Source organism: Linderina pennispora, assembly GCF_002104995.1.
Source record: "Linderina pennispora strain ATCC 12442 chromosome Unknown DL89scaffold_7, whole genome shotgun sequence".
NCBI lineage: Eukaryota > Fungi > Kickxellomycota > Kickxellomycetes > Kickxellales > Kickxellaceae > Linderina > Linderina pennispora.
The window spans coordinates 396694-416699 of record NW_024468255.1 but is presented as its reverse complement, the minus strand read 5'-3'; the positions used below and the strand labels follow the sequence as shown (position 1 = coordinate 416699).

At 52.0% G+C, this 20006-nt stretch overlaps 12 protein-coding genes and 1 non-coding gene across 13 annotated transcripts; 6 read left to right on the top strand and 7 right to left on the bottom strand.

Moving 5' to 3' along the window:
• Positions 1-836: 836 nt before the first annotated feature.
• Positions 837-3326, top strand: DL89DRAFT_316891 (uncharacterized protein; the record flags this gene model as incomplete). Its single annotated transcript, XM_040891077.1, has 2 exons — positions 837-989; positions 1063-3326. The coding sequence occupies exons 1-2, from the start codon at positions 845-847 to the stop codon at positions 3324-3326; spliced, it is 2409 nt and encodes an 802-aa protein (XP_040743233.1). The 5' UTR covers positions 837-844.
• Positions 3327-5534: 2208 nt separating this feature from the next.
• DL89DRAFT_162648 (uncharacterized protein) lies at positions 5535-7927 on the top strand. Its single transcript, XM_040883682.1, has one exon. It carries the CDS (start codon positions 5620-5622, stop codon positions 7810-7812), a length of 2193 nt encoding a protein of 730 aa, XP_040743232.1. The 5' UTR covers positions 5535-5619; the 3' UTR covers positions 7813-7927.
• A 27-nt stretch (positions 7928-7954) lies between these two features.
• Positions 7955-9318, bottom strand: DL89DRAFT_267736 (RabGAP/TBC). The gene has a single exon (XM_040887644.1). It carries the CDS (start codon positions 9134-9136, stop codon positions 8009-8011), a length of 1128 nt encoding a protein of 375 aa, XP_040743231.1. The 5' UTR covers positions 9137-9318; the 3' UTR covers positions 7955-8008.
• Positions 9319-9414: 96 nt separating this feature from the next.
• On the bottom strand, positions 9415-10661 carry DL89DRAFT_267734 (uncharacterized protein). The gene is made up of 2 exons (XM_040887643.1): positions 9735-10661; positions 9415-9528 (listed from the first exon to the last, which is right to left on the bottom strand). Exons 1-2 carry the CDS (start codon positions 10598-10600, stop codon positions 9459-9461), a joined length of 936 nt encoding a protein of 311 aa, XP_040743230.1. The 5' UTR covers positions 10601-10661; the 3' UTR covers positions 9415-9458.
• Positions 10648-11197, top strand: DL89DRAFT_267733 (uncharacterized protein). Its single transcript, XM_040887642.1, has one exon. It carries the CDS (start codon positions 10713-10715, stop codon positions 11031-11033), a length of 321 nt encoding a protein of 106 aa, XP_040743229.1. The 5' UTR covers positions 10648-10712; the 3' UTR covers positions 11034-11197.
• DL89DRAFT_162583 (uncharacterized protein) lies at positions 11146-11715 on the top strand. Its single transcript, XM_040883680.1, has one exon. It carries the CDS (start codon positions 11258-11260, stop codon positions 11597-11599), a length of 342 nt encoding a protein of 113 aa, XP_040743228.1. The 5' UTR covers positions 11146-11257; the 3' UTR covers positions 11600-11715.
• A 62-nt stretch (positions 11716-11777) lies between these two features.
• DL89DRAFT_267732 (TAFII28-domain-containing protein) lies at positions 11778-12877 on the top strand. The gene has a single exon (XM_040887641.1). It carries the CDS (start codon positions 11833-11835, stop codon positions 12511-12513), a length of 681 nt encoding a protein of 226 aa, XP_040743227.1. The 5' UTR covers positions 11778-11832; the 3' UTR covers positions 12514-12877.
• DL89DRAFT_162581 (delta-12 fatty acid desaturase) lies at positions 12526-14062 on the bottom strand. Its single transcript, XM_040883679.1, has 2 exons — positions 13570-14062; positions 12526-13406 (listed from the first exon to the last, which is right to left on the bottom strand). The coding sequence occupies exons 1-2, from the start codon at positions 13848-13850 to the stop codon at positions 12539-12541; spliced, it is 1149 nt and encodes a 382-aa protein (XP_040743226.1). The 5' UTR covers positions 13851-14062; the 3' UTR covers positions 12526-12538.
• On the top strand, positions 13813-14643 carry DL89DRAFT_162606 (uncharacterized protein). Its single transcript, XM_040883681.1, has one exon. The coding sequence runs from the start codon at positions 13941-13943 to the stop codon at positions 14427-14429; it is 489 nt and encodes a 162-aa protein (XP_040743225.1). The 5' UTR covers positions 13813-13940; the 3' UTR covers positions 14430-14643.
• Positions 14568-15929, bottom strand: DL89DRAFT_246694 (peptidase C1-like family protein; the record flags this gene model as incomplete). The annotated part of the gene is made up of 1 exon (XM_040885110.1): positions 14568-15929. One exon carries the CDS (start codon positions 15927-15929, stop codon positions 14568-14570), a length of 1362 nt encoding a protein of 453 aa, XP_040743224.1.
• Positions 15930-16050: 121 nt separating this feature from the next.
• Positions 16051-17413, bottom strand: DL89DRAFT_267730 (Pkinase-domain-containing protein). Its single transcript, XM_040887640.1, has 2 exons — positions 16345-17413; positions 16051-16260 (listed from the first exon to the last, which is right to left on the bottom strand). The coding sequence occupies exons 1-2, from the start codon at positions 17315-17317 to the stop codon at positions 16241-16243; spliced, it is 993 nt and encodes a 330-aa protein (XP_040743223.1). The 5' UTR covers positions 17318-17413; the 3' UTR covers positions 16051-16240.
• Positions 17414-17444: 31 nt separating this feature from the next.
• Positions 17445-17807, bottom strand: DL89DRAFT_223541 (vacuolar protein sorting 55; the record flags this gene model as incomplete). The annotated part of the gene is made up of 1 exon (XM_040884643.1): positions 17445-17807. A coding segment is annotated over one exon (363 nt), but the record flags the coding sequence as incomplete, so codon positions are not given.
• A 301-nt stretch (positions 17808-18108) lies between these two features.
• DL89DRAFT_t79 lies at positions 18109-18179 on the bottom strand. Its single transcript has one exon. It is a non-coding gene; the product is annotated as a tRNA-His (tRNA).
• Positions 18180-20006: the final 1827 nt, after the last annotated feature.

The following is a 20006-nucleotide window of genomic DNA, read 5'->3' as shown; positions in this document are numbered from 1 at the left end:
CGCCATTCAGCAAAAACCGAGCAGACGGTATAGTACACAGGAGGAGCTGCACACACCTTTTTGGGCTCAAGAACCTAGCCCCAGCTCTATAGCACAGCAAGGGTGGCATCTGGGGCGCCTTAAACCACCCCTGGATCCAAATATAGACAGCAGCTCATTTGCTGATCACATGTGTTGCTGCTCTCCTTGTGTGTGGGTAACAAGTATCCCCGACCACATTTGTGGCCAGATGTCACTCTCTTGGGGAAAGGTATGCGGAGGCGATGTAGGTAGGCGCCCCCTTACTCGCCTGTGCAGCCAGGCTTGACGTTCTCCATAGCTGATCAGTATTTCTATTCCAGAAAAGGAACTTGATGGCACTGACGCCCAGAGGTTTGCAGATTGTCAGTGACATTTTTGTGGCCTCTACGGAATGTTGGTGCCGACCTGCGCCCATGAGCATTTGGATATGTACACATAGTGAATTATATATAAATGAATACATTTTTCAAACCGTAAATGAGCTAGTATTCACATAAAAGAAATGGGTATGCAGAAACGATGGATAGAGGCCAGGGGAGATGGGGAAATGCGTGGATAACCCGAACTGAAGCAGGTACAATGGCTAATTGAAGTGACAAAAAAACCATCAGCAGCTTAGTCGTGCACCGAAATACGGCACATACACAAGCCACATCTGCCTGCATGTGCAAAAAGGGACTGCCGACAGAGTGGGTTCAAGCAGGTACAGTAGACAGTGCCGCTGCAGTCGCCGTCCTACAAATCCTGGCTGCGCAAGCATCCTATGTGTCCTGTACTTTTGCCCTTTGGACATTATTTTTTACTTACACCTAATATTTAAACCATGTCTGCCAAACGCACAAGCAATATCTCACTCAAGAACAGTCCAGGCAAGCGCCTGAGAGGGAGCGACGTGAGCAAAGCGCTCAGTCACTCACCGGTGCCGTCAGCGCCAAACGACAACACGTTGCAAAACAGCAGCAGCAACAGTAAGTACTGGAAACATCCTCGTACGTTTTTAACCAAAAGAGCATGTCTACTAACACAACACTTGACAAATAGGCAGCAATCAAGGTCAAGGGAAGAGACAGCATCGTCGTCACCGGCAGACCGAACTCCTGCAAAGGCCTCTGGATATAGACCAGCTGCAGAATCGCTTCTTAACCAAAAAAGAGATCCAGGCAGAGCGCGAAGAGCTCGCCGAGAGTGTTGTCTCTGGCCAACTCATCGAGGGTACCGACCAAATCCACATTATCATAGCTCCGAGGGGAGAGGCGGGTAGTGTTTTTTCATCCATAGCCGACATTATCCACCTCGAGCTGGAACATTTGCTGAACCCCAATGCAGATGGTTCTGATGCGAGCAGCATACTCACTCACACCATGAACCTGTTGTACAAGGACGCCAAAGACGAAAGCCCGCGCTCGCGTCGACTTCGAACCAGAGGGTATAAGGCTAAAAGGAGGGAGTTCCTCGAAAGTCTGCGAGGAATCCTGGAGGAGCTGCAGGTGTGGGTCCGCCACCACAACAAGGGCAAGGCCGGCGGCAAGAAAGAAACAAAGTTGTACACCCCTTTCCAGTCCTTCGTTCACTTTGTTGCCCCATTTGTCAAGTTCCTCTTTGACAAACTTGGTCTCGGTACGCTTTTCCCTTCTGTCGTTCATCAGCGCTGCATCATCTGCTATCCGAAGACGAACAGAAAGCCCCTATGCGGCGACGACGACCGCAAGATTGACATCGGGTTGACCACCTGTCGACCTGGCGATTTGGAAGAGCAGCTGCCTGATATGTCCTATGCAGATATATTCGCCATTGTCGAGGCAAAGTACTCAAACACCCGCAAGGACAAGAATGACGCATACAAGCAGCTTGTGGACTACTCGCGCCACATGTATGCCGCCCAGCCGAATCGCCGCTTTATTCTGGGACAGACCTCCTGTGGAACTGAAGTGCGGGTCTGCTTGTTCTCAAACGACTGCATATTTGCAAGCAACCCCATGGACGTGTCAATAAGCGCAGGTCGTCGGGAGTACATTGGGCTACTGGTGAACCTCTCGCTGTGCGACAAAGACCAGCTGGGGTATGATCCGACGATGACCTGGGATAGTGAGCACGAGTACTGGATCATCGAGTGCCCTGACACTACAGGCGAGTCATCGGGCAGCCAGGCAACAAAAACGTACTACTTCAGAGATGAAGTTGCCAAAGCTGATAGCCTTTTCGGTCGGCACACGAGGTGCTTTTTGGTAACAGATGAGGACCCTGCTGGTGACAGAATCAAGCCCAAGTTTGTTGTGAAGGATTCATGGCCGGAGGTTCTACAGGACCATGACGACACACGGGACGAGGTTATGTTTATGCGCAGAATCACAGAGGAACTTGCGAACTCAGATGTCGAGGACTTGGTCTATCCAAAGCTCAAAACCGGTGGTCGTGTTTCGTTCGATACTGACGGGGGCCGATTTGAGGACAACACGAGAAATGTGCTGGGCCCACTCTACTCATTGCGCAAGCCAGACAATACAGCAATACCGTTCCGCGTCCACAAGCGTCTGGTTATGTCACCGATCGGCGAACCGCTGGAAACCGTCGGTTCTGTCCACGAGCTTATTGTTGTGCTAGGCGATGCGATGCGCTGCCACACCGAGGTTCTGCGGCGGTGCAACATCCTCCACCGTGACATCTCGGACAGCAATATCCTTGTTGTGCGTGAGGAAGGCAAACCACTTCGCGGACTACTGATGGACTTCGATAATGCACTGGATGTGAAAAAGATTAATGACTGCACTCGTACGGTTCAGTCAGGGTCAAATATCTATATGAGTATTAACAACTTACTAGGCCCAAATGTGGAGCGGACAGAGCTGGATGATTGGGAGGCATTACTCTATCTCGTTTGCCTTAATGCAATTGTCGGTATTGGAGAGAGATATCAGCGATCACCAGAAGAGATGAGGAAGTTCGAAATCAAGAATTGGCGTACTGGTAACACTCAATCTGTCGGAATATCAAAGGCAGGGGCTTTGGCAACCATTCGTGCCTTTGAACGGTACACAATCCATCAGTTCAAGAGTGACCAGCCTGATATCAAGGATTTGCAGAAACTAGCAGGTAACATCTACTCCAATCTGTTTTGGAACCCAACTCTTAGCAATGGCTGCTGCATGGGTACTGCAGATATACATATTGATGGTATGTGGTTTAATCCATTTGAGGAACGAGCAAGTCAAAGGGGCACAATTGCTTCAAGCTTGCTTGAGATCATGGAAAAAGCCTGGAGGGACTCGATGATGGTGGTTAAAGCACTGGCAGACTCAGATGCTTGAGTTTTTCAATCATTTTCTATTAAATTGCATGTTTATTATCTTTCACACCACATTGAAACTCAGGTACTGAGGACTAGAGTATAGTTAAAGCATGTGCTATTATCGCAGCTTACAGTAGTATATATCACATTGATGGTACACAATACCTCAATGCCGAGAGGTGGCTCGCTCACCTGGTTAGCTTAACCTTTGCTGACTTGAGTGTCAAGAGCAATGACTATTGTTGGAGAGAGTATGCGTAGCTCAAGTTTGTCGACTGCAGCCAATGTCTCGCTAGTAATAGTACAGCATTCCTCATCATCAGCCACATTTCGGATGACAGATGCCTGGCTGAATCAGATTCGATTTGCTCAAGCAGTATAAACAGCTTGATCTTAATGACAACAATGGCATAGCACCAAAGCAAAGACCACACTGGTAGACACACCTGCTCAAAGAGCTTAGTTGAAGTGTAGACTGTTGACGGCCTCTTGATCTCGCTTATTTGACCTCCCAGCTTTACATTTTCTGCATTTTCTCTAATTACTTCATTTGTAATGAGCAGCAAGCAAATTCCCGCACAGCAACAGCAGGTACTCGAGGGGCACACCTGTGGCTCCATAGTCTGCATCGGCACCAAGCGGCCGCTTTCGGACCCCGACCAGCCAGGCATCGACCTGCAAATATACCCACCCAAGAGGGTGTGCATTTCTCGTGTGAGTGACACCAGCAAAGCGCTCAACCCCAGCACCAAGAGAAAGTTCACAGATGATGACAGTTCGCTCGATGATGATGGATCGTCGCCTGCCAAAAAGACACGCACATATGGTGACGCGGAAGGTATGTAGGACATTCGCATTGTTGGAGCAGTAGGTGTACTGACCCCTCAGACACTAACCACACGATACATGACATTGTAGATGACTCGTTGGTGTTGCATACCCAGATTATTGCCCGCAAAACTGACAGCCATTTACGCGCAAAGAAGCGCCAGGCCACAAGAAACAAGACTGTGGGCAGACGAGTAAGCGCTCGCAACAAGCAGAATATTCAGGCACTACTGGTGCATCCTATCGACATTCTGTCACAGACAAGCGCAGAGCAGGCTCAGACTTCAACTGGAGGTAAGTGTATGCTAGTCGTAGTTGTACCTATACCAAGAACATCATACTAAAGTGAGCTGCTATTTATTTGTCACTGTAGTCGTACTGTCAGCAGCAAGAGTTCAGTCTGCTACTGAAGTGACTTCCAAGGCAGAATGCTCCATCACCAAGAGAAAGATTGCCAATGATGAGGATTCATCTGATGAAGGACCATCGCCTCCTAAAAAGGCACACACTTCAAGCGATATGGATGGTAAGACATTGTTGTCACTAGCATGGCATGTGCACTTGCTTTTTAGATACTAATCACACAGTATAAAACGCAATAGGTGAATCGCTGGTGTTGCGTACTCGGATTGTTTCCCGGAAGGACGTCAGCCAAATGCGCGCAAAGAAGCGCCAGGCCACAAGAAAAAGGGTTGCGGACAGACGAGCAAGCGCCCACACCAATCAGAGTATTCAGGCACTACTCTCACACCCTATCGACATGCCATCGCTGGCAAGCCCTGAGCAGATTCAGATTTCAACTGGAGGTAAGTCTATGCTTGTGGTAGATTTGATAGCATCGAGAACACTCCATTAAAATGAACTGCCATTTGTTTTCCATCGTAGTCATACCATTAGCAACAGGAGCTCAGCCCGCTGCTCCAACGACTGATCAGCTGGTAAGCTCTGGTGTCAAGATGCGTCAGACAGACAAGGATCTGGTGAAGAACAACAGGCCATCGCCAGCAAAAATAGCGCAGGCAACAATTTCAAGTGAAGGTAAGGATATGGTGTGCATCACTAGTAGGAAGGGAAATGGTAGTGGTGGATAGTAATCGATCTGTATATGGAAGTGTAGGCGAGTCTTCAATACCTAGTCCCCGATCATCTACCAAAAAGACTAGCAGCCAGTCGCGCAAAAAGAAGCATTTAGCAGCCAAAACTAAAGGCCCTGGCATGCAGCCCAGAATTCGCACTAGACAGAGTGCTCATGCACAAGTTTCAAGCTCAGGCAATAAATTGCTGTCGCCAATTAACTCACCCACCTCAAGCCAACCAAAAGGTAAGCACATGGCTATCGTCTTTGCAAGTACATAGCTGTTTACTATACGATGATCAGCTAACATTTACAGAACAATGTAGAGTGGTCTCCAGAGTCCAGCGAGATTGGGACCGCTGCCAGGTTGAACGAGTCTTCCAGTTTCACAGTATCCTCAGCACCGAGTATGGCATCATATACAGCAGAATCCTCACTCGATAGCAGGTGGTGTAGTGATGACGATGACGAGACAGATACTGAGGCAGACATGTGGGCCAAGACGCGGCTCATTAGAGATGCAGATGCAGTGCTCGACATCGCAAAACCGCAGAGTGCTGCCGGGAGAGTGCTTGCCAGCAACATTTCCAAGCACATCTCAGCTGAGCTGGAGCATCGGCTCAACACAGCTAGCACATACGCAATAGCTGACACTAGCAAAACCCAGTCGGCTTTGGAAGCGCCCATGCAAAACAACAACTATCGACAGCTGCTGCTCTCCGGCACAACATCTGCTATGAGCAAGGATGAGCGCAGTGCAGCCACGACCAATGCATTTGCAGGGTTTCAGGAGTGGATTACACCCGAGTCGATACAGCATCAGCCTATTGGAGCACCATCTACACCACCAGACAGTACCTGTGGTGACGATACGGACGATGCTAAACAGATACATACATCAGTGCAGTCATTCATTTATTTCGTCGCACAGGAGATCGACAGTTTCATTAGCGCACTAGATGCAGACGCGCTTGGGGAGCATCCCACATATCGCCGTCTTCTACCATGCATGAATCAAGAGTGCCATCCCAGCAATACAGGCAGCTCTCCAACCATCGAAGCAGGCATCACTACACAACACAGAGGCAGCAGTATCGAGCCGCTCAACAGCTTCTGCTGTGCTGATGCATTTGCTGTCATCGAGGCACGACCAGGCAAAACTCGGCGCATCATCGACAAGGCATATGCGCAGCTGATGCAGAGCACACGCAGCATCTATAAGGTTCAGTTTGACCGGCGCTTTGTTTTTGGCTTGACCGTCTGCGACAATGAGGTGCGGGTGTGTCTATTTTCCAACGATGTGGTCTTCTCATCCAGCGCTCTTGACATGTCCATTGCATTTGGTCGCCAACAATTCATCGAGCTGCTAGTTTACTGGTCTCTCTGCGATGAGGACCAGTTGGGGTTCGACACGACAGTCCACTGGGACAAGGATAACAACTACGGGACCATCGAGTGTCCTGACACAGCAGACGAGTCATCGTGTTCTGCAGCCACAAAAATGTACTACTTTGACAAGGTGCTACTAGGAGCAGACAGCCTTTTCGGTCGGCACACGAGGTGCTTTTTGGTGACAGACGAGAGGCCTTCTGGCGACGAAATCAAGCCCAAGTTTGCTTTGAAGGACACATGGCCGGAGGCCACAGAGGACCCTGCCAGAGATAGGCGAGACGAGGTGATGTTTATGCGCAGAATCAAGGGGGAGCTTGCGAACTCAGATGTCGAGGACCTGGTCTACCCAAAGCTCGAAGCCGGTGGTCGTGTCTCGATAGATACTGACGGGGGCCGATTTGAGGACAACACGAGAAATGCACTGGGCCCGCTTTACTCGCTGCGCAAGCCAGACAACACAGCAATACCGTTCCGCGTCCACAAGCGTCTGGTTATGTCACCGATCGGCGAACCGCTGGAAACCGTCGATTCTGTCCACGAGCTTATTGTTGTGCTAGGCGATGCGATGCGCTGCCACACCGAGGTTCTGCGGCGGTGCAACATCCTCCACCGTGACATCTCAAACAACAACATCCTTGTTGTGCGTGAGGAAGGCAAACCACCCCGTGGACTGCTGATAGATTTTGACTGCGCAGTGGATGTAGGCGAGCGTCAAAGGCCGAATCCAGAGACTGTTGGAGTGCTCCCCTATAGGAGCATCAGCAACCTATTGGGAACGGATGTGGAACAGACAGAGCTGGATGATTGGGAGTCGCTACTCTACCTACTGTGTCTCTGCGCAACAGTCGGTATTGGAGAAAATTGTGAACGATCTCCTGAGGATATAGAGATGCTGGTAACTAAAAATTGGTGCACTGGAAGGGCTCAGTCTATTGGGTTATTAAAGACAGGAATTTTGGCATCCCTTCCTGGCTTTGAGCGGCACGTAGTCTGTAATTTCAACAGTAATCAACCCAACGTCGAGGATATTCGAACATTAGCAAGAGGCATCTACACCAACCTGTTTTGGAACCCGACTCTCAGCGATATTCGTTTCAAAGGTACTGCTGACATATCTGCTGGTGGGATGTGGTTTGACCCATTCCAGGAACGAGCAAGAGAAAAAGACGCTATTGTGCATACTCTTCTTAGTACTATAAATAAATGCTAGTATCCAAGTGTAGTGTGAAATTGGATTTTTGTACATCTCATAGATATGGAAAGTAATTGCATATCTAGCACATAATTCATCTCGCTACATTTATAGTTATACATCAAGAAGTCACATATAACGTACTGCGGTTAGTTATGTAACAATCTGTATGGCATTTATGATGACTAACTTAGGAAACTCTATAAGTGCATGCCTATGTACTTCCTATGTTCAGATGTTGCATCATGACCCACATGTACATGAGCAGCGTAGTTGAGGCAACAGTGGCCACCAGCAGCGGCCACTTGTGCTGCATGGCCAGCTCGCGCGCCTTATGTGCAGTATTAGTGAGCTCAATGACCTGGGCCATGCGATTTTCCTTCCCTTCCGCCTTTACCTTCGGTGCCAGCGGATGTGCATTTGTGGCGGGTACCAGGGAGGTAAACATCACCGGGCGCACAGGATCCAGACGCTTCCACGTAGCCTCATAGGTGTTGACATCGGAGAGCTTCGGCAAATGGCAGTTGCCCAGGTGCTGCAGCTTCAGCGGCGGGTAGTTGAGCTCCAGGTTGTATGAATCGGCGATGACGTCGTCCCACTTGGTGACCTCGGCCGGCAGTTTGGTCAGCATAGTGTGGAGGATGGCGAAATCGCGCTCGCACGCAAGAATGTCGTCCTGGCGGCAGGCAATCACGGCTGCGGCCATATACACGACCTGCATGGTCGGGCTGACAATCAGGAAATCGAAGATCCGGCAAATGTCGTCGAAAGATGCTACGTCATGCGCAAACCACGTCAGTACCCAGCTGATGGCGAAAAACGGCGGCACATCGAGCTCCGTCAGCACCCGGTGGACTTTAGGGCATGTCTGCTGCAGAAGCACGTATAGGAGCTGTAATTGCTGCAGGACATGGTCGAGATTGCTGCCCATGGCATCGCGCACAAAAAACAGGGCAGTCATTTTCGCCGCCTCGGCAGCCGCCTGCTCACTGCCAAACACCAGCAGATAGGTTAGAGCCAGCTCGTGGTATCCCTGGTAGTAGCTAAGCCAGGGGTAACTGCGCAGGACATTGCGCACTACCGTGCCCAGCTGGTGCTGCCGCCGCTTGGTTGTTTTGGGGTCGCGCCGCAGCTCCGAGGACTCGGGCAGGCTGGTTCGCCGCAGATCCAGGTCAACCTGGCCCTCGTCAGGGTGTGCATTCTGCTTGTCGCCGGTGTCGGTCAGAGACCGAAAATTCAGCAATAGCGGCCATGCCCGCCGCCGCAACCGCAGAGTCTGCAGGCCGTTGCCGGTACGCGCCAGGTCCTTTAGCGTGGCCAGGTCCAGACTGCTAATGGCCATGGATATGCGCTTGGCCTTGGACAGCCGCCGGCCAACGTCGTCCGATGACTGCCCAGCGCTACTCGCTATCCGCTGGCTCTTCTTGCGCTGCCGCAACCGGCCGTGAGTTTTCATGTCTTTGGGGGGTTAGAAGGTGGACGAATTAGACAACCTTTTTGAGTTGAGGAAGAAGAAAAAAATCGCCCAAACTGGTCCAAAAATTTTGTGGCCACCAGATGCCAGACGGCGTTAAAAAAAACGGTGGCCAAAGTGTCCACGGAGCCAAAACCACCAGTTGCATTGCCTCTCCTTCACTTTCTCTGTCACCCAGTTTAATTTTCTACTATTTTGCGCTTGTACACTTTTTCTTCCTTGCAAAAACACGACGTTCTACTTTCAAAATGGGCGCAGAGGTAAGGACATGGGCCCGTCCATGGTGGTGTAGGGGCACGCTGGTGCTTGGTGCCAGCAAAATGCAATGGAATGACCAAAGCACATTTATACGTGGGTCCACGTCAACAACCAGCCCTACTCTTCTTTCAAGCCCTTGTGTTCTTATTTCATACAGCATGCTGCCAATCATTTCCGCTAAAGTTCACGCATTTAACCTTTTTTGTAGTTTGAACGGCTGCTGCGCTTGGCAGAGCAAAATACAGTTGACATGCAGCAGCAAATGACACTGCAGCGCAAGCGGCAGCGGACAGATACGACCAGCAACCGAGACACGGATCGCGAGGCACGGGAAAAGCGGCAGCGCAAGGAGCTGGAGCAGCGGGTGCGCGAGCGTGAGCAGGCAGAGCGGCGCGAGCAGGCAGAGCGCGAGGCCCGGCGGCGGAAGCGGATTGAAGCAGAGCGAGCCGAGGAAGCAAAGCGGAAGCTGGCTGCGCAGCAGGCCCGGAATGCAGCCGCCCGGAAACCCCGTGCAGAAGCGGCCGGGCAGCGAACACTGGCAGCACCCAAGCCGGCAGCACCCAAGCCGGTGGCAAAGCCCCTGTCGTATGACCAGCTGATGCAGATTGCGTCGGGAAAGCCTGTCAGCGCTGTCAGCCGGGAGCAGGCAAAGCCAATGCGTTCAGCTGATGTGCGGGCAGCCCCGAGAGATCGGCAACGGACCATGTCGCCGGTGGCCGAGCGGAAAAGAGCTACAGAGCCATCGCGCAAAGAGCCCATGACACGGCCAAGCGCCAGGGAAAACAAAACGGCGGCAGCTGGTCGGCAGCGCGTATCGCCGGTACCAAGGAGCCGGCCGGCAGCGGGCGACCGGTGCTTACCGGCCGAGGCAGCCCGGGCAAAGGCGGGAAAAAGGAAGGCCTCGCCGCCGCCGGAGCGCGTGCGCAGGCCGCCAGAGCGCGAAATCGATCGGTTCGGTGTGCGGTCAAAGTCGCTTAGGGATGCACCCAGTGCCCGGCCTGGCGTCCGCGACAGTGCGAGAGATCGGGGAATCGGCGGCCGGCCGGCATCTCGGCCAGCCAGCGCCTCTGGCATTCGCCGCAATGACCCACCGCGCAGCGCCGGTGCGGCGCGCGAGCATGCGCGTCACGCAGAGGCCCGGCGGCCAGTGCCCGGCGGCGTGCGGCGACCCGCTGACCGACGACAGATGGGCCAACGACGGGCGCCCTGTGGCCGTGGGCGGCAGGATGACTATGAGGACGAGAGCGAGTATGATTCACTGGATGATTTTGTGGTGGACGACGAGGACGAGAGCCGGTATCGCGTGGGGGCGATCCGCGAGATGTTTGGTGTGCGCTACCGTGATGTAGACGACGACGATGATTACAATATGGAGAGCTCAGCCATGCAGCAGATGAGCGAGGAGCGGCGGAGCGCCAAGATTGGCAAGCTCGAGGACAAGCGCGAAGAGGAGCGTCTGGCCGCCGAGGAGAGGGAGCGTGAGCGCAGGATGCGCATGCGCCGGTAATAAAACCCCCCACTGTAGGCTTTAATGAGGCATTTCATGGGACGTTTTGTGGAATGCCGCTGGAGTGGCGGTGGCAAGATAGTGTGTGCGATGGAGCCTGGCATGGCTGAGATACTTTTGGCAACATTTTTTATGGTACAAATCAACTACATTTAAAATGCACAGGCTAGCACCTGTATAAGAAAGCTGTATTCGCTTAGAACGCCCACACCAGCGACGAGTACATGCCGCTGGTGTTGTCAGTTGCAGTCTGGGTCTTGGGGCACCCCTTGATGATAGTCTTCTGGCGAGCTGCGACGGGAAGCTGGTCGGCGTTCATGAGAGGTAGAGTATATAGAGTTGATGAAAAAATAGAGGAAGAGAATGTGGCCTTGTCTTTTTTCCATGCCCATCTCTGTGTTCTCTTCAACACCTCCCCTGGCCCAACAGCAGGGTGTGCCGACGTCACAATGCTGCTGGCCATGTACAGATCTACGAGCCTGTTGCCCAAACACCTGAAGCGCTGCTCTACTGTTCAATCGTCCAAGGCGGCACATGCATATATTTGCAGCAACCCCTGCCATTGAGCCTAAGTCGAGCAAGTCCTGAGGCTTCTTTTTCGGGCACGGGGCTGGGAATAATGGCGGGCGCTGAGCAGTTTAGATCTGAGACTTCATGGAAGGTGGTAGTTGAAAAGCACGAGTAAAATGCAAAGCTGTATATATGCCCCAAAATCACGGCATATCACTAGCCGCACGCTTGTTTCAAACCAGCCAAAAATATTGGCATAAATCCAACACACAACTCAGCCCCTTTCGCCATGCCAAACGACCTGACATCCAGCACACCCACATCAGGAGGCTCCACACCGCACCCAGCAACACCCGGCCAGCCGGGCAAAAAGCGTGCCCGTACACTCCTGACACCGGCCGCACTTTTGCGTCAAAAGCGGAAGCGCGGCGGCACCACGCTCTCGGGCCGCAAGCCCACCATAGCACGCTCCGGCACAGCAACGCCAATAAAGCCCAAGCCCACAGCGCCCGACACAGCAGCGATAACGGAGAAGCTGAAAAAGCGCACTGGCATTCCAGACGACGAGGACACGGAGGCAGATGACGACGAGGAGGAGATGCTAGGGGACGACGAGGTCACATTGGTCAAGCAGAGCAAGGAGGAGGTCAAGGAGCTGTGGGACCAGCTGTCGGCGGAGCAGCAGCAGCGGTATGGCGTGTACAGACGGACGGCGCTCAGCAAGGGCGCGGTTCGGCGGCTGGCCAGCAGCGTGCTGGGGCAGCAGATCTCGCCAACTCTGTCGTTTGTCATTGCCGGGTTCTCCAAGGTGTTCGTCGGCGAGATCGTCGAGCGCGCAGTGGCGGTTCAGCAGGAGCGCGGCGACTCTGGGCCACTGACGCCGGCGCATCTGCGCGAGGCGTACCGGCAGCACAAGAAGGAGACAGGCATGGCGGCCAATAGCTCGGGATTCACTAAGCGACTGTTTTAATGTGTAACTAAAGAAAGAAATGGACCTAGTTGGCGGCCGGGGTCGATGTGTTGCGGAAGAACAGCACGGAGCCCGAGTCCTCGACGAACTGGCAGTGGCGCAGGTTGTGGTACAGCGCATAGAGGAAGTTGGTGCGGTCGTAGTAATAGTACTTTCCCAGCTTCTTCTTGAGGTGGCGGGTGGCCTCCTCAGCGTGGTAGTGCGGCATCTGCGAGAACACGTGGTGGGCAACATGGGTGTCCTGGATGTGGTGCAGCATGGTGTTGAGCACCCATCCGTAGTCGCGGTCGACAGTGCACAGCGCGCCGCGCACAAAGTTCCACGAGTCGTCGGCGTAGTGCGGCACCACAGGGTCGGTGTGCTGCAGGAATGTGATGGTGACCAGCCAGAAGTTGACAAACAGATACGGCACCAGATAGTAGAAGAACACCGAAGCCGTCGAGAACACCCACGCCGAGTAGGTCAGCACCAGCACCGTCAGCAGCACGCCGACGTTGCTGATGACGATCTGCCAGAACTGGTCAGGCCGGAACAGCACTGCGTTCGGGTTGAAGTGCGAGGCGCCGCGCGCATACTTGGGCCCCGATGCGTTGCGGTACAGATATGCGGGCCAGCCAACAAGCGACTGCCCAATCGACAGGTAGATGTGGTACAGCGGCGTCTCCTCAAACAGCGTGTCGGTCCTCCAGGCCGGCGTCGACGGCTTACCCTGCAGCCCGCGGTACGACTTGGTGCGCGGCACAAAGACCTCATCGCGCGTCATGCTGTTGGTGCCCTTGTGATGCTGCGAGTGCGTATGCCTCCACGCATAGTACGGCACCAGCAGCGCCGAGTGCAGCACCCACCCAGTAGCGTCGTTGATAGCCTTGGAGTCTGAGAACGCTCCGTGGCCGCTACGGAAATAACCGTTTTAGTCACCAGTAGCAAACTGAAAACCACCACGCAATCGGTTTCATAGTGGCTTTAAAAAAATCCCAACAGAGCCCCGTGGGGCGATCGCCGGCGATTCAGAACCCAGTCCCAGCATCTAGCAGATAAGAAAAATTTTCCACTTACCACTCGTGGGCGATAACCCACAGCCCGGTGCACACCACGCCCTGTGCGATCCAGTACGCAATCCATGCCGGAGCGCGCAGGAACAGCGGCAGCTGGTGGATGTACGTCGCGCATGTGGCCAGCGCAATGACTCCCAGAATATCATACGCCACATAGCTGAACGACCGCATGGTGTCACGCTCGAAGCAATGCTTCGGCACACAGTCACGCAGCTCCTTGATGGTGAAATTGGGAGGCTCAAAGTCCTTCTCCGGGTCAACGATGGTCTGCTTGCCGCCCATGGTGTATAGGAAAAACCGAGATACCTCTAGAGTAACGAAATGAAGTGAAGGAGAGCAGTGGAGAGCCGGGCGACACCTCTGCCTGTTTATATGCCCCCATGTGAAGCTGCAGCAGTGCCGTGTTTGGGGAGGCGTCTACGCTCAATGCTAAGGATGCCCAGCAAAAAAAGAACAAAAGAAGCAGTTGGTTGTCACGACGCTTTTTTTTTTGCTGCAGACACATTTGGGGGGAGAGGGCCACAACAGTTCCTCAGTGCCTCACTCCCTCTGCCCCGTTCGCTGCCAGGAAAGCCTGCGCCAATCTGCACCGATCTTCCCCAATTGGCTGCTCCGGACAAACTTTGTGACTTTTGCAAATATCAATTAGGATCTCCATCCGTGGTCCCGAGATTTTGTGTTACTTTTCGGCCAGTCACAGCGCAATATGGAGTCTGGCATTCCGCAGGGCTGTATTCCGGTAAGCAAGCTCGGCTTAACGGCCAACATCCCTCTAGCCACAAACATCTGTGGAATTGCCTGGATGGCATTCAGCAACGTGGGCCACGAGCAAATGAGGGAACCAGCAGAGGGGAACAATAGCTTCATATACCGGGACTAAGCACTGCAGGTAACTTCTGCAAGACACGGTCAGCAGACATCTCTGGGAATTGCAGATATATGCAGTAGCAAGGTCAGATGAGAGGTACTGAAATTAAGATTCCATATAGATGAACTGCACTACTGTGCCAAAGCCCCCATTGGGTCCCACGGCGGCAGAACCACCGCATCCTGGTCAAGCACATCCAGGATCTCCTTGGGCAGGTCCTTCTTCTCGAGCACGATCTGGTACACAAACTCGTCGAACCAGCGGTCCGTCATCGTCAGGTACCCCTTGTTGCCGTAGTCCTCGCCCCATGAGTTCTCGATACGCCAACGCACAACCTTGTTGCCCTCCTCGCTGTGCAAACCAGTCAGAACCATGGCGTGGGTCATCATGCTATCTCCATACTGCAGGCGCTCGGCCTTGGTCACATTGATGCCGAACCCAAACCCGGTCTTGTAATCAATCAGCTCCGTGTCCATCATGCCCTTGTCGCGCGAGTGGAACTGGCCTACATCGCACCCAAACCACACGGGCCGCCCGTCCTTGATCACCTTGGCTGCATACTTCTTGAGCTCCTCCACAGGCAGATTAATATAGTGGACATCCTCGGCACCCACCACGTTGCCGAGGTACTTGACCGTGTATTTCTTCATGTATGCATTGCGTGGGTCGTGGATCAACGACACCGTCTGCTTGCAGTCGAGTTTGACGTGGTCATGGTAGAACTGCAGCGGCGACAGGTTGCAGAACTCGTGGAACCCCTTGTCCTTGTCGTAGAACACCCAGTCGAACTTTGCCGGCGGGTGGCCAAGCGAGATCACCAGGATCTTGTGGATCTCCTCGAGCATCTGGTCCTTCATTGCGCGCAGCTGCAAGACCTTCGCCCCCTTGGCATGCATACCGCGCAGGTCCTTTGCGTACTCGCGCAGCTTGGACGTAATCAGCTTGTCCATCTGCCCGGAGCTCGACGTATGGAACGTCTCAGGATACGCAGCCTTGGTCACCACACCGTACTTTTCAATCAGAGCCACAAACATGTCCCACTGGCCGCCGTCGCCCACCGGGTCCTTCAGCAGGTACTGCACCACCCGCCCCTCAAGGTCATCGTCGATGGTCGTCAGGATGTTCTCCAGGAACCAATTTGCCTTCTCTAGCTTGTCGTAGAAGAAGAGATACGGCTGCGAAAGCTCGAGCTCCTCAAGATTGTGCTCGTTCATCATGCCCTGCCGCAGCATGTTCAGGCCGGCAAACAGCCAGCACCGCCCGCTGCTCTTCTGGTTCGTGATCGGCGCGTCAATCGCAAGCTTGTTCGAAAACACTGGCGGGTGCTGCGTGAACACATAGCGGTTCTCGAGTGCATTGCTGTAACCCTCGCGAGAGATTGTCAGTGTTGCTAGCTTGTTCTTGATGTCGGCGTCAAAGTTCTCCTTGTAGTGGTCCAGCTGCCCCAGCGTGATGTCCTGGGACGCCTTGGGCTTGTTGGTAGTGACGGTCATGGGTGTATCGTGCTTCCCGCGTTGCTGCGGTTGCTGGGTCAGAACGTGACGCGCGTAGGAGGAACTGGCCGGAGCGTGGTTATAGATAACAGTCATCGGAGAGAAGAAAGATGGCTTGAAGAATAGTCGAGGGCTCTTATATTGCTTCAGAGGTACAGAAAAGTGTATACAGAAAAGAAACAAAAAAAGCAGTGGAGAAACAAAAGTGTAGCAGAAAAACGTCAGAACCGTGGGACGAAAAGGGCACCTTTACCAGTGGATTTGCGGCATTCACTGCGAGCCGCAATTAGCATCACATGGTTCCGTGGCATCTATAAAACCGGCTTGGCAGCTACAAAGAGTACGGAGAGAGCATGTCAATACACAGGACAGTAGATCCAACCCGACCAAGTTCTGTGGAGAGAAGCGGCCTTACCTGCAGGCATCTCAAAGAAATACGGATGGTCCAGTGCCTGTCGGACTGTCAACCGCTTTCGCGGGTCATACGTCAGCAGCGAATTCAGCAGCATAATTGTGTTGGAGCCGACGCCGCGCACAGCCAGCTTCAGGTTGTTAAACTTGTTGTCAGGGAACTGCATTGACTCAGCCAGCGGCAGATTCCTGAAGCCAGGCCAGATGCGCTCGTTGGGCGCACCGATCATGTCGACAATAAGATTCATTTGCTGCTGCTCCGACGACCCCGGCATAAACGGCTTATGGACAAGCAGCTCGCCGAACACGCACCCCATCGACCACATGTCGATTGCTGGCGAGTAGTCAACAGCACCCAACAGCAGCTCCGGCGCGCGGTACCACAAAGTAGCCACGCGCGGCGTCATCGGACGACGCGGCTGATGGAATAGCCTGGCCAGGCCAAAGTCGGCTATTTTAACGTCGCCCGATTTTGTCAGCAGTGCATTGGGCAGCTTGAGGTCTCGGTGTACAACAAAGTTCTGGTGGCAGAACTCGAGCCCGCGCAGCAGCTGACCCACCAGGCTCTTGACCTCCGACGCTGTGAATGGCACCGCCCGGCTATCCAGCAATGTGCCCAGGTCGCACTCGCAGTGCTCCATTACCATGAACACTTTGTCAATGCTGGTGCCCACCGCTATCTCCAGCACGCTGACTATGTTTGGATGCCGCAGCTTTGTCAGCAGCGCGATTTCGCGGAAGCTCGACAGCGGGAGCCCGCTGCTGCTGTCGTCCATGTTGACGCGCATGCGCTTCAGCGCGACGATTCTGCCGGTGCGCCGGTGCCGTGCCTTGTAGACGATACCGTACGTGCCCTCGCCGATACGCCCAAGCTTCTCATACACGCTCACATCTGTGCATGTCCCAAAGAACCCGCGGCTCGGCACCATCGTCGCATTGCCTGAAAAGTCGACCAGCTGCTCGCATTCGCCCTCCATTGTGATAAAATATGCTGGGCATCCATGCTGGGCTCAACCCACACGGGTGTACATTCATTTGGAGGCCCACTTCCTACGCGACTATGGAGCCATTTTATTTCTTGGCAGTTACATTACAAAAGACGCTTCAAAACTCCTGCTGCGCGCGGAATAGCGACGAGTACACAATAATTGTTCCGTACACCAGCAGCCCGCCCACAATGCTCATGTACATCGCCATCGACGTAATGATACCAGAGTGCGCCAGCACAATTGGGAACCCGAATCCAGACACAACCAAAATCGACGTCAAAAACCTGCCCACGTCTGCTACCGACGAGCTCACGTCCGCCAGCGGGTCAGACGACACATACCGCCCAAACACTGCATTCGGCAGCGGCGCCAGCGCATATGTAAATACCACCGCCAGTGGCCACCAGTTGCCGTACAGCGCACAGGAGAGAATCGATAGCAAGAACCCTGCCGCCAAGCACACCGACAGCACGACAATTCTAACAAAAGTAAACCTTGGAATTAGTGCCTGACCCGAAACCACTCCAGAATGTTGCCTCTAGCAGCGAATTTGATGCCCTTACGATTTAACTCCAGCGCTCATTTCTCACTACGCAATCGTTGTATAAGTAGCCTAGTTTATAAGAAAGCAAAATTCAGGAAAAGTACAGAAACAAGCCAATTTCGCGACGACAAAAAACGACTGTGCGCTGAAATCAATGACGAAACGACGATGGCCGCGCCCGCCTACTGGCCCCACCCATCGATCATGTGACTTTTGTTTTCTGACCAAAAAGATGTGCTGTTGCCTGGAATCGAACCAGGGTCGACACGGCCACAACGTGATGTACTGCCACTATACTACAACAGCCTGAATTGATGTCAATCTCTTGGTCTCTTGCCAAAAAATACTCTACAGGAATTTTCGGTTACTGTGCCACAATTTTTGCCTTGCCTCCACCACACCAACTGATTGTTGTAGACGGAAAAGGGAATGATGGGAATATCGTAATTGAACTAAAATAAAGTGGCGAAACTGCGATGTTGCAAACATATTCCTATTGCTACTTGTATTCCACCACAAACACATCATCATTTGCTTCCGCTTTCCCATTCCAGATACCCCATCATGTGCCAGCATCTCCTTTATCCCGTTACATGTTTCTGCAAGCGATATCTGTTTGTTGGCTGGCAATCCCATGTTTGCAATTTGCAGGTCGAGTATACCAATATATTCATACTACCCATGGGCCCCCGGTTCCCAAGGCTTCATTCTATGTCTTTCCAAAAGGAACATGCGCAACTTGTCCAATGAGTAGAAGCCATCCTACACCGACTTGCAGTATGATTCCTTACACATAAACCCACTTGTTCCGCCCTTGCCACCGACTTTTCCAGACAAGTCGAAATCGGTAATGATAGGGTTTCCTTTGGCATTGACCAATATACTACCTAGACTGAAGTTGGTGTGATGGACATCAATTGAATGAAGTTGTTTGATAGGATTTGGAAGTTGGTGCACAATGCTCTCAACCTTTTCTTCATCCAAATTGGGCATAAAATAGACCTCCTTTGATTAGATTGTAAGAGCAATACCTAATGCAATTCCTTATGACGAATAGATGCCATAGTAGGTGTAGATGTTAGGATGCCCTCTATGCTTATAAATATGCTCATAAGCTCTAATCGCACACTCCATATTCTATGTATAGAGCTTCTGTTCACCACAATCTTTAGTAATTAGTTACCTCTATTAGAACATTAGTTTACTTCTCCTGATCTTTTTCTTATTCTTTCTTTTATCCTCAAATCAGTCTAGTCACTGGTCTAGTCTCTCCTTCTCCTTTTTTACTAACTCCCAATTTTCTCTTTAAGATAGCTTTAGTCTGTCTTTTCCTGATATATTCTCTTTTACTTAGGTAGGATAGCCCAGCCCAATTCAATAGTTTATAACCTCAAACAGCCTAACAATACCTTTCAATATAGAGAGTGTGTGCAGTCTATTTATTCATACAGGTATCACTGGTAGTGATGCTTACTCTACCAAATATGAATTAAACAATAGATTTCCCTATAAGTCAAATCAATCATATATTTATAGTGAATATATTAGTATCAGGAGTAGGAACACAAAAGTAACAGACCTAAGAGAATACTCACAAGATGCTACTTTGTATAATGCACTGCTTACTCTCAGCTCCTATAGTAACTGCTAGGAATTAAGTGACTTTGTGGGGTTAGAAGAGGAAAAGATAAGAAATATCATTAAATAGATAGTCACAGGTATCACTGTGAGAATTCTGGGATCTAGTAGCTTCCAGTTAAAGGGGTAGCATTGAAATGACTGAAACTTAGATAATTCATACTTTGGTAGTTTTGCCCTACCACCTACATCTACAATAAATCATGTATCCTTAGAAATCAATGCATAAAAATTTCAAATTCGCTGAAAATTAGAAGCAGCGATGTGCAAAAATCTACCAAGCTAATGATAGATACGTCAGAAGCTAAATATAGGGTCCCACGCAACAGCTATGCAATATCATGAAATGCTTTTGTGCCAGCTTATCGGTCTCAGTACATGGGATCGTCGCGCAGAATTGATTTCCTCTCATAAATAAGGAACTATTAATAGCTACTCCTGGATCGACAGCCATGGGTATCCCTCAACGAAACGCATGCAGAGGCTCTGGAAAGT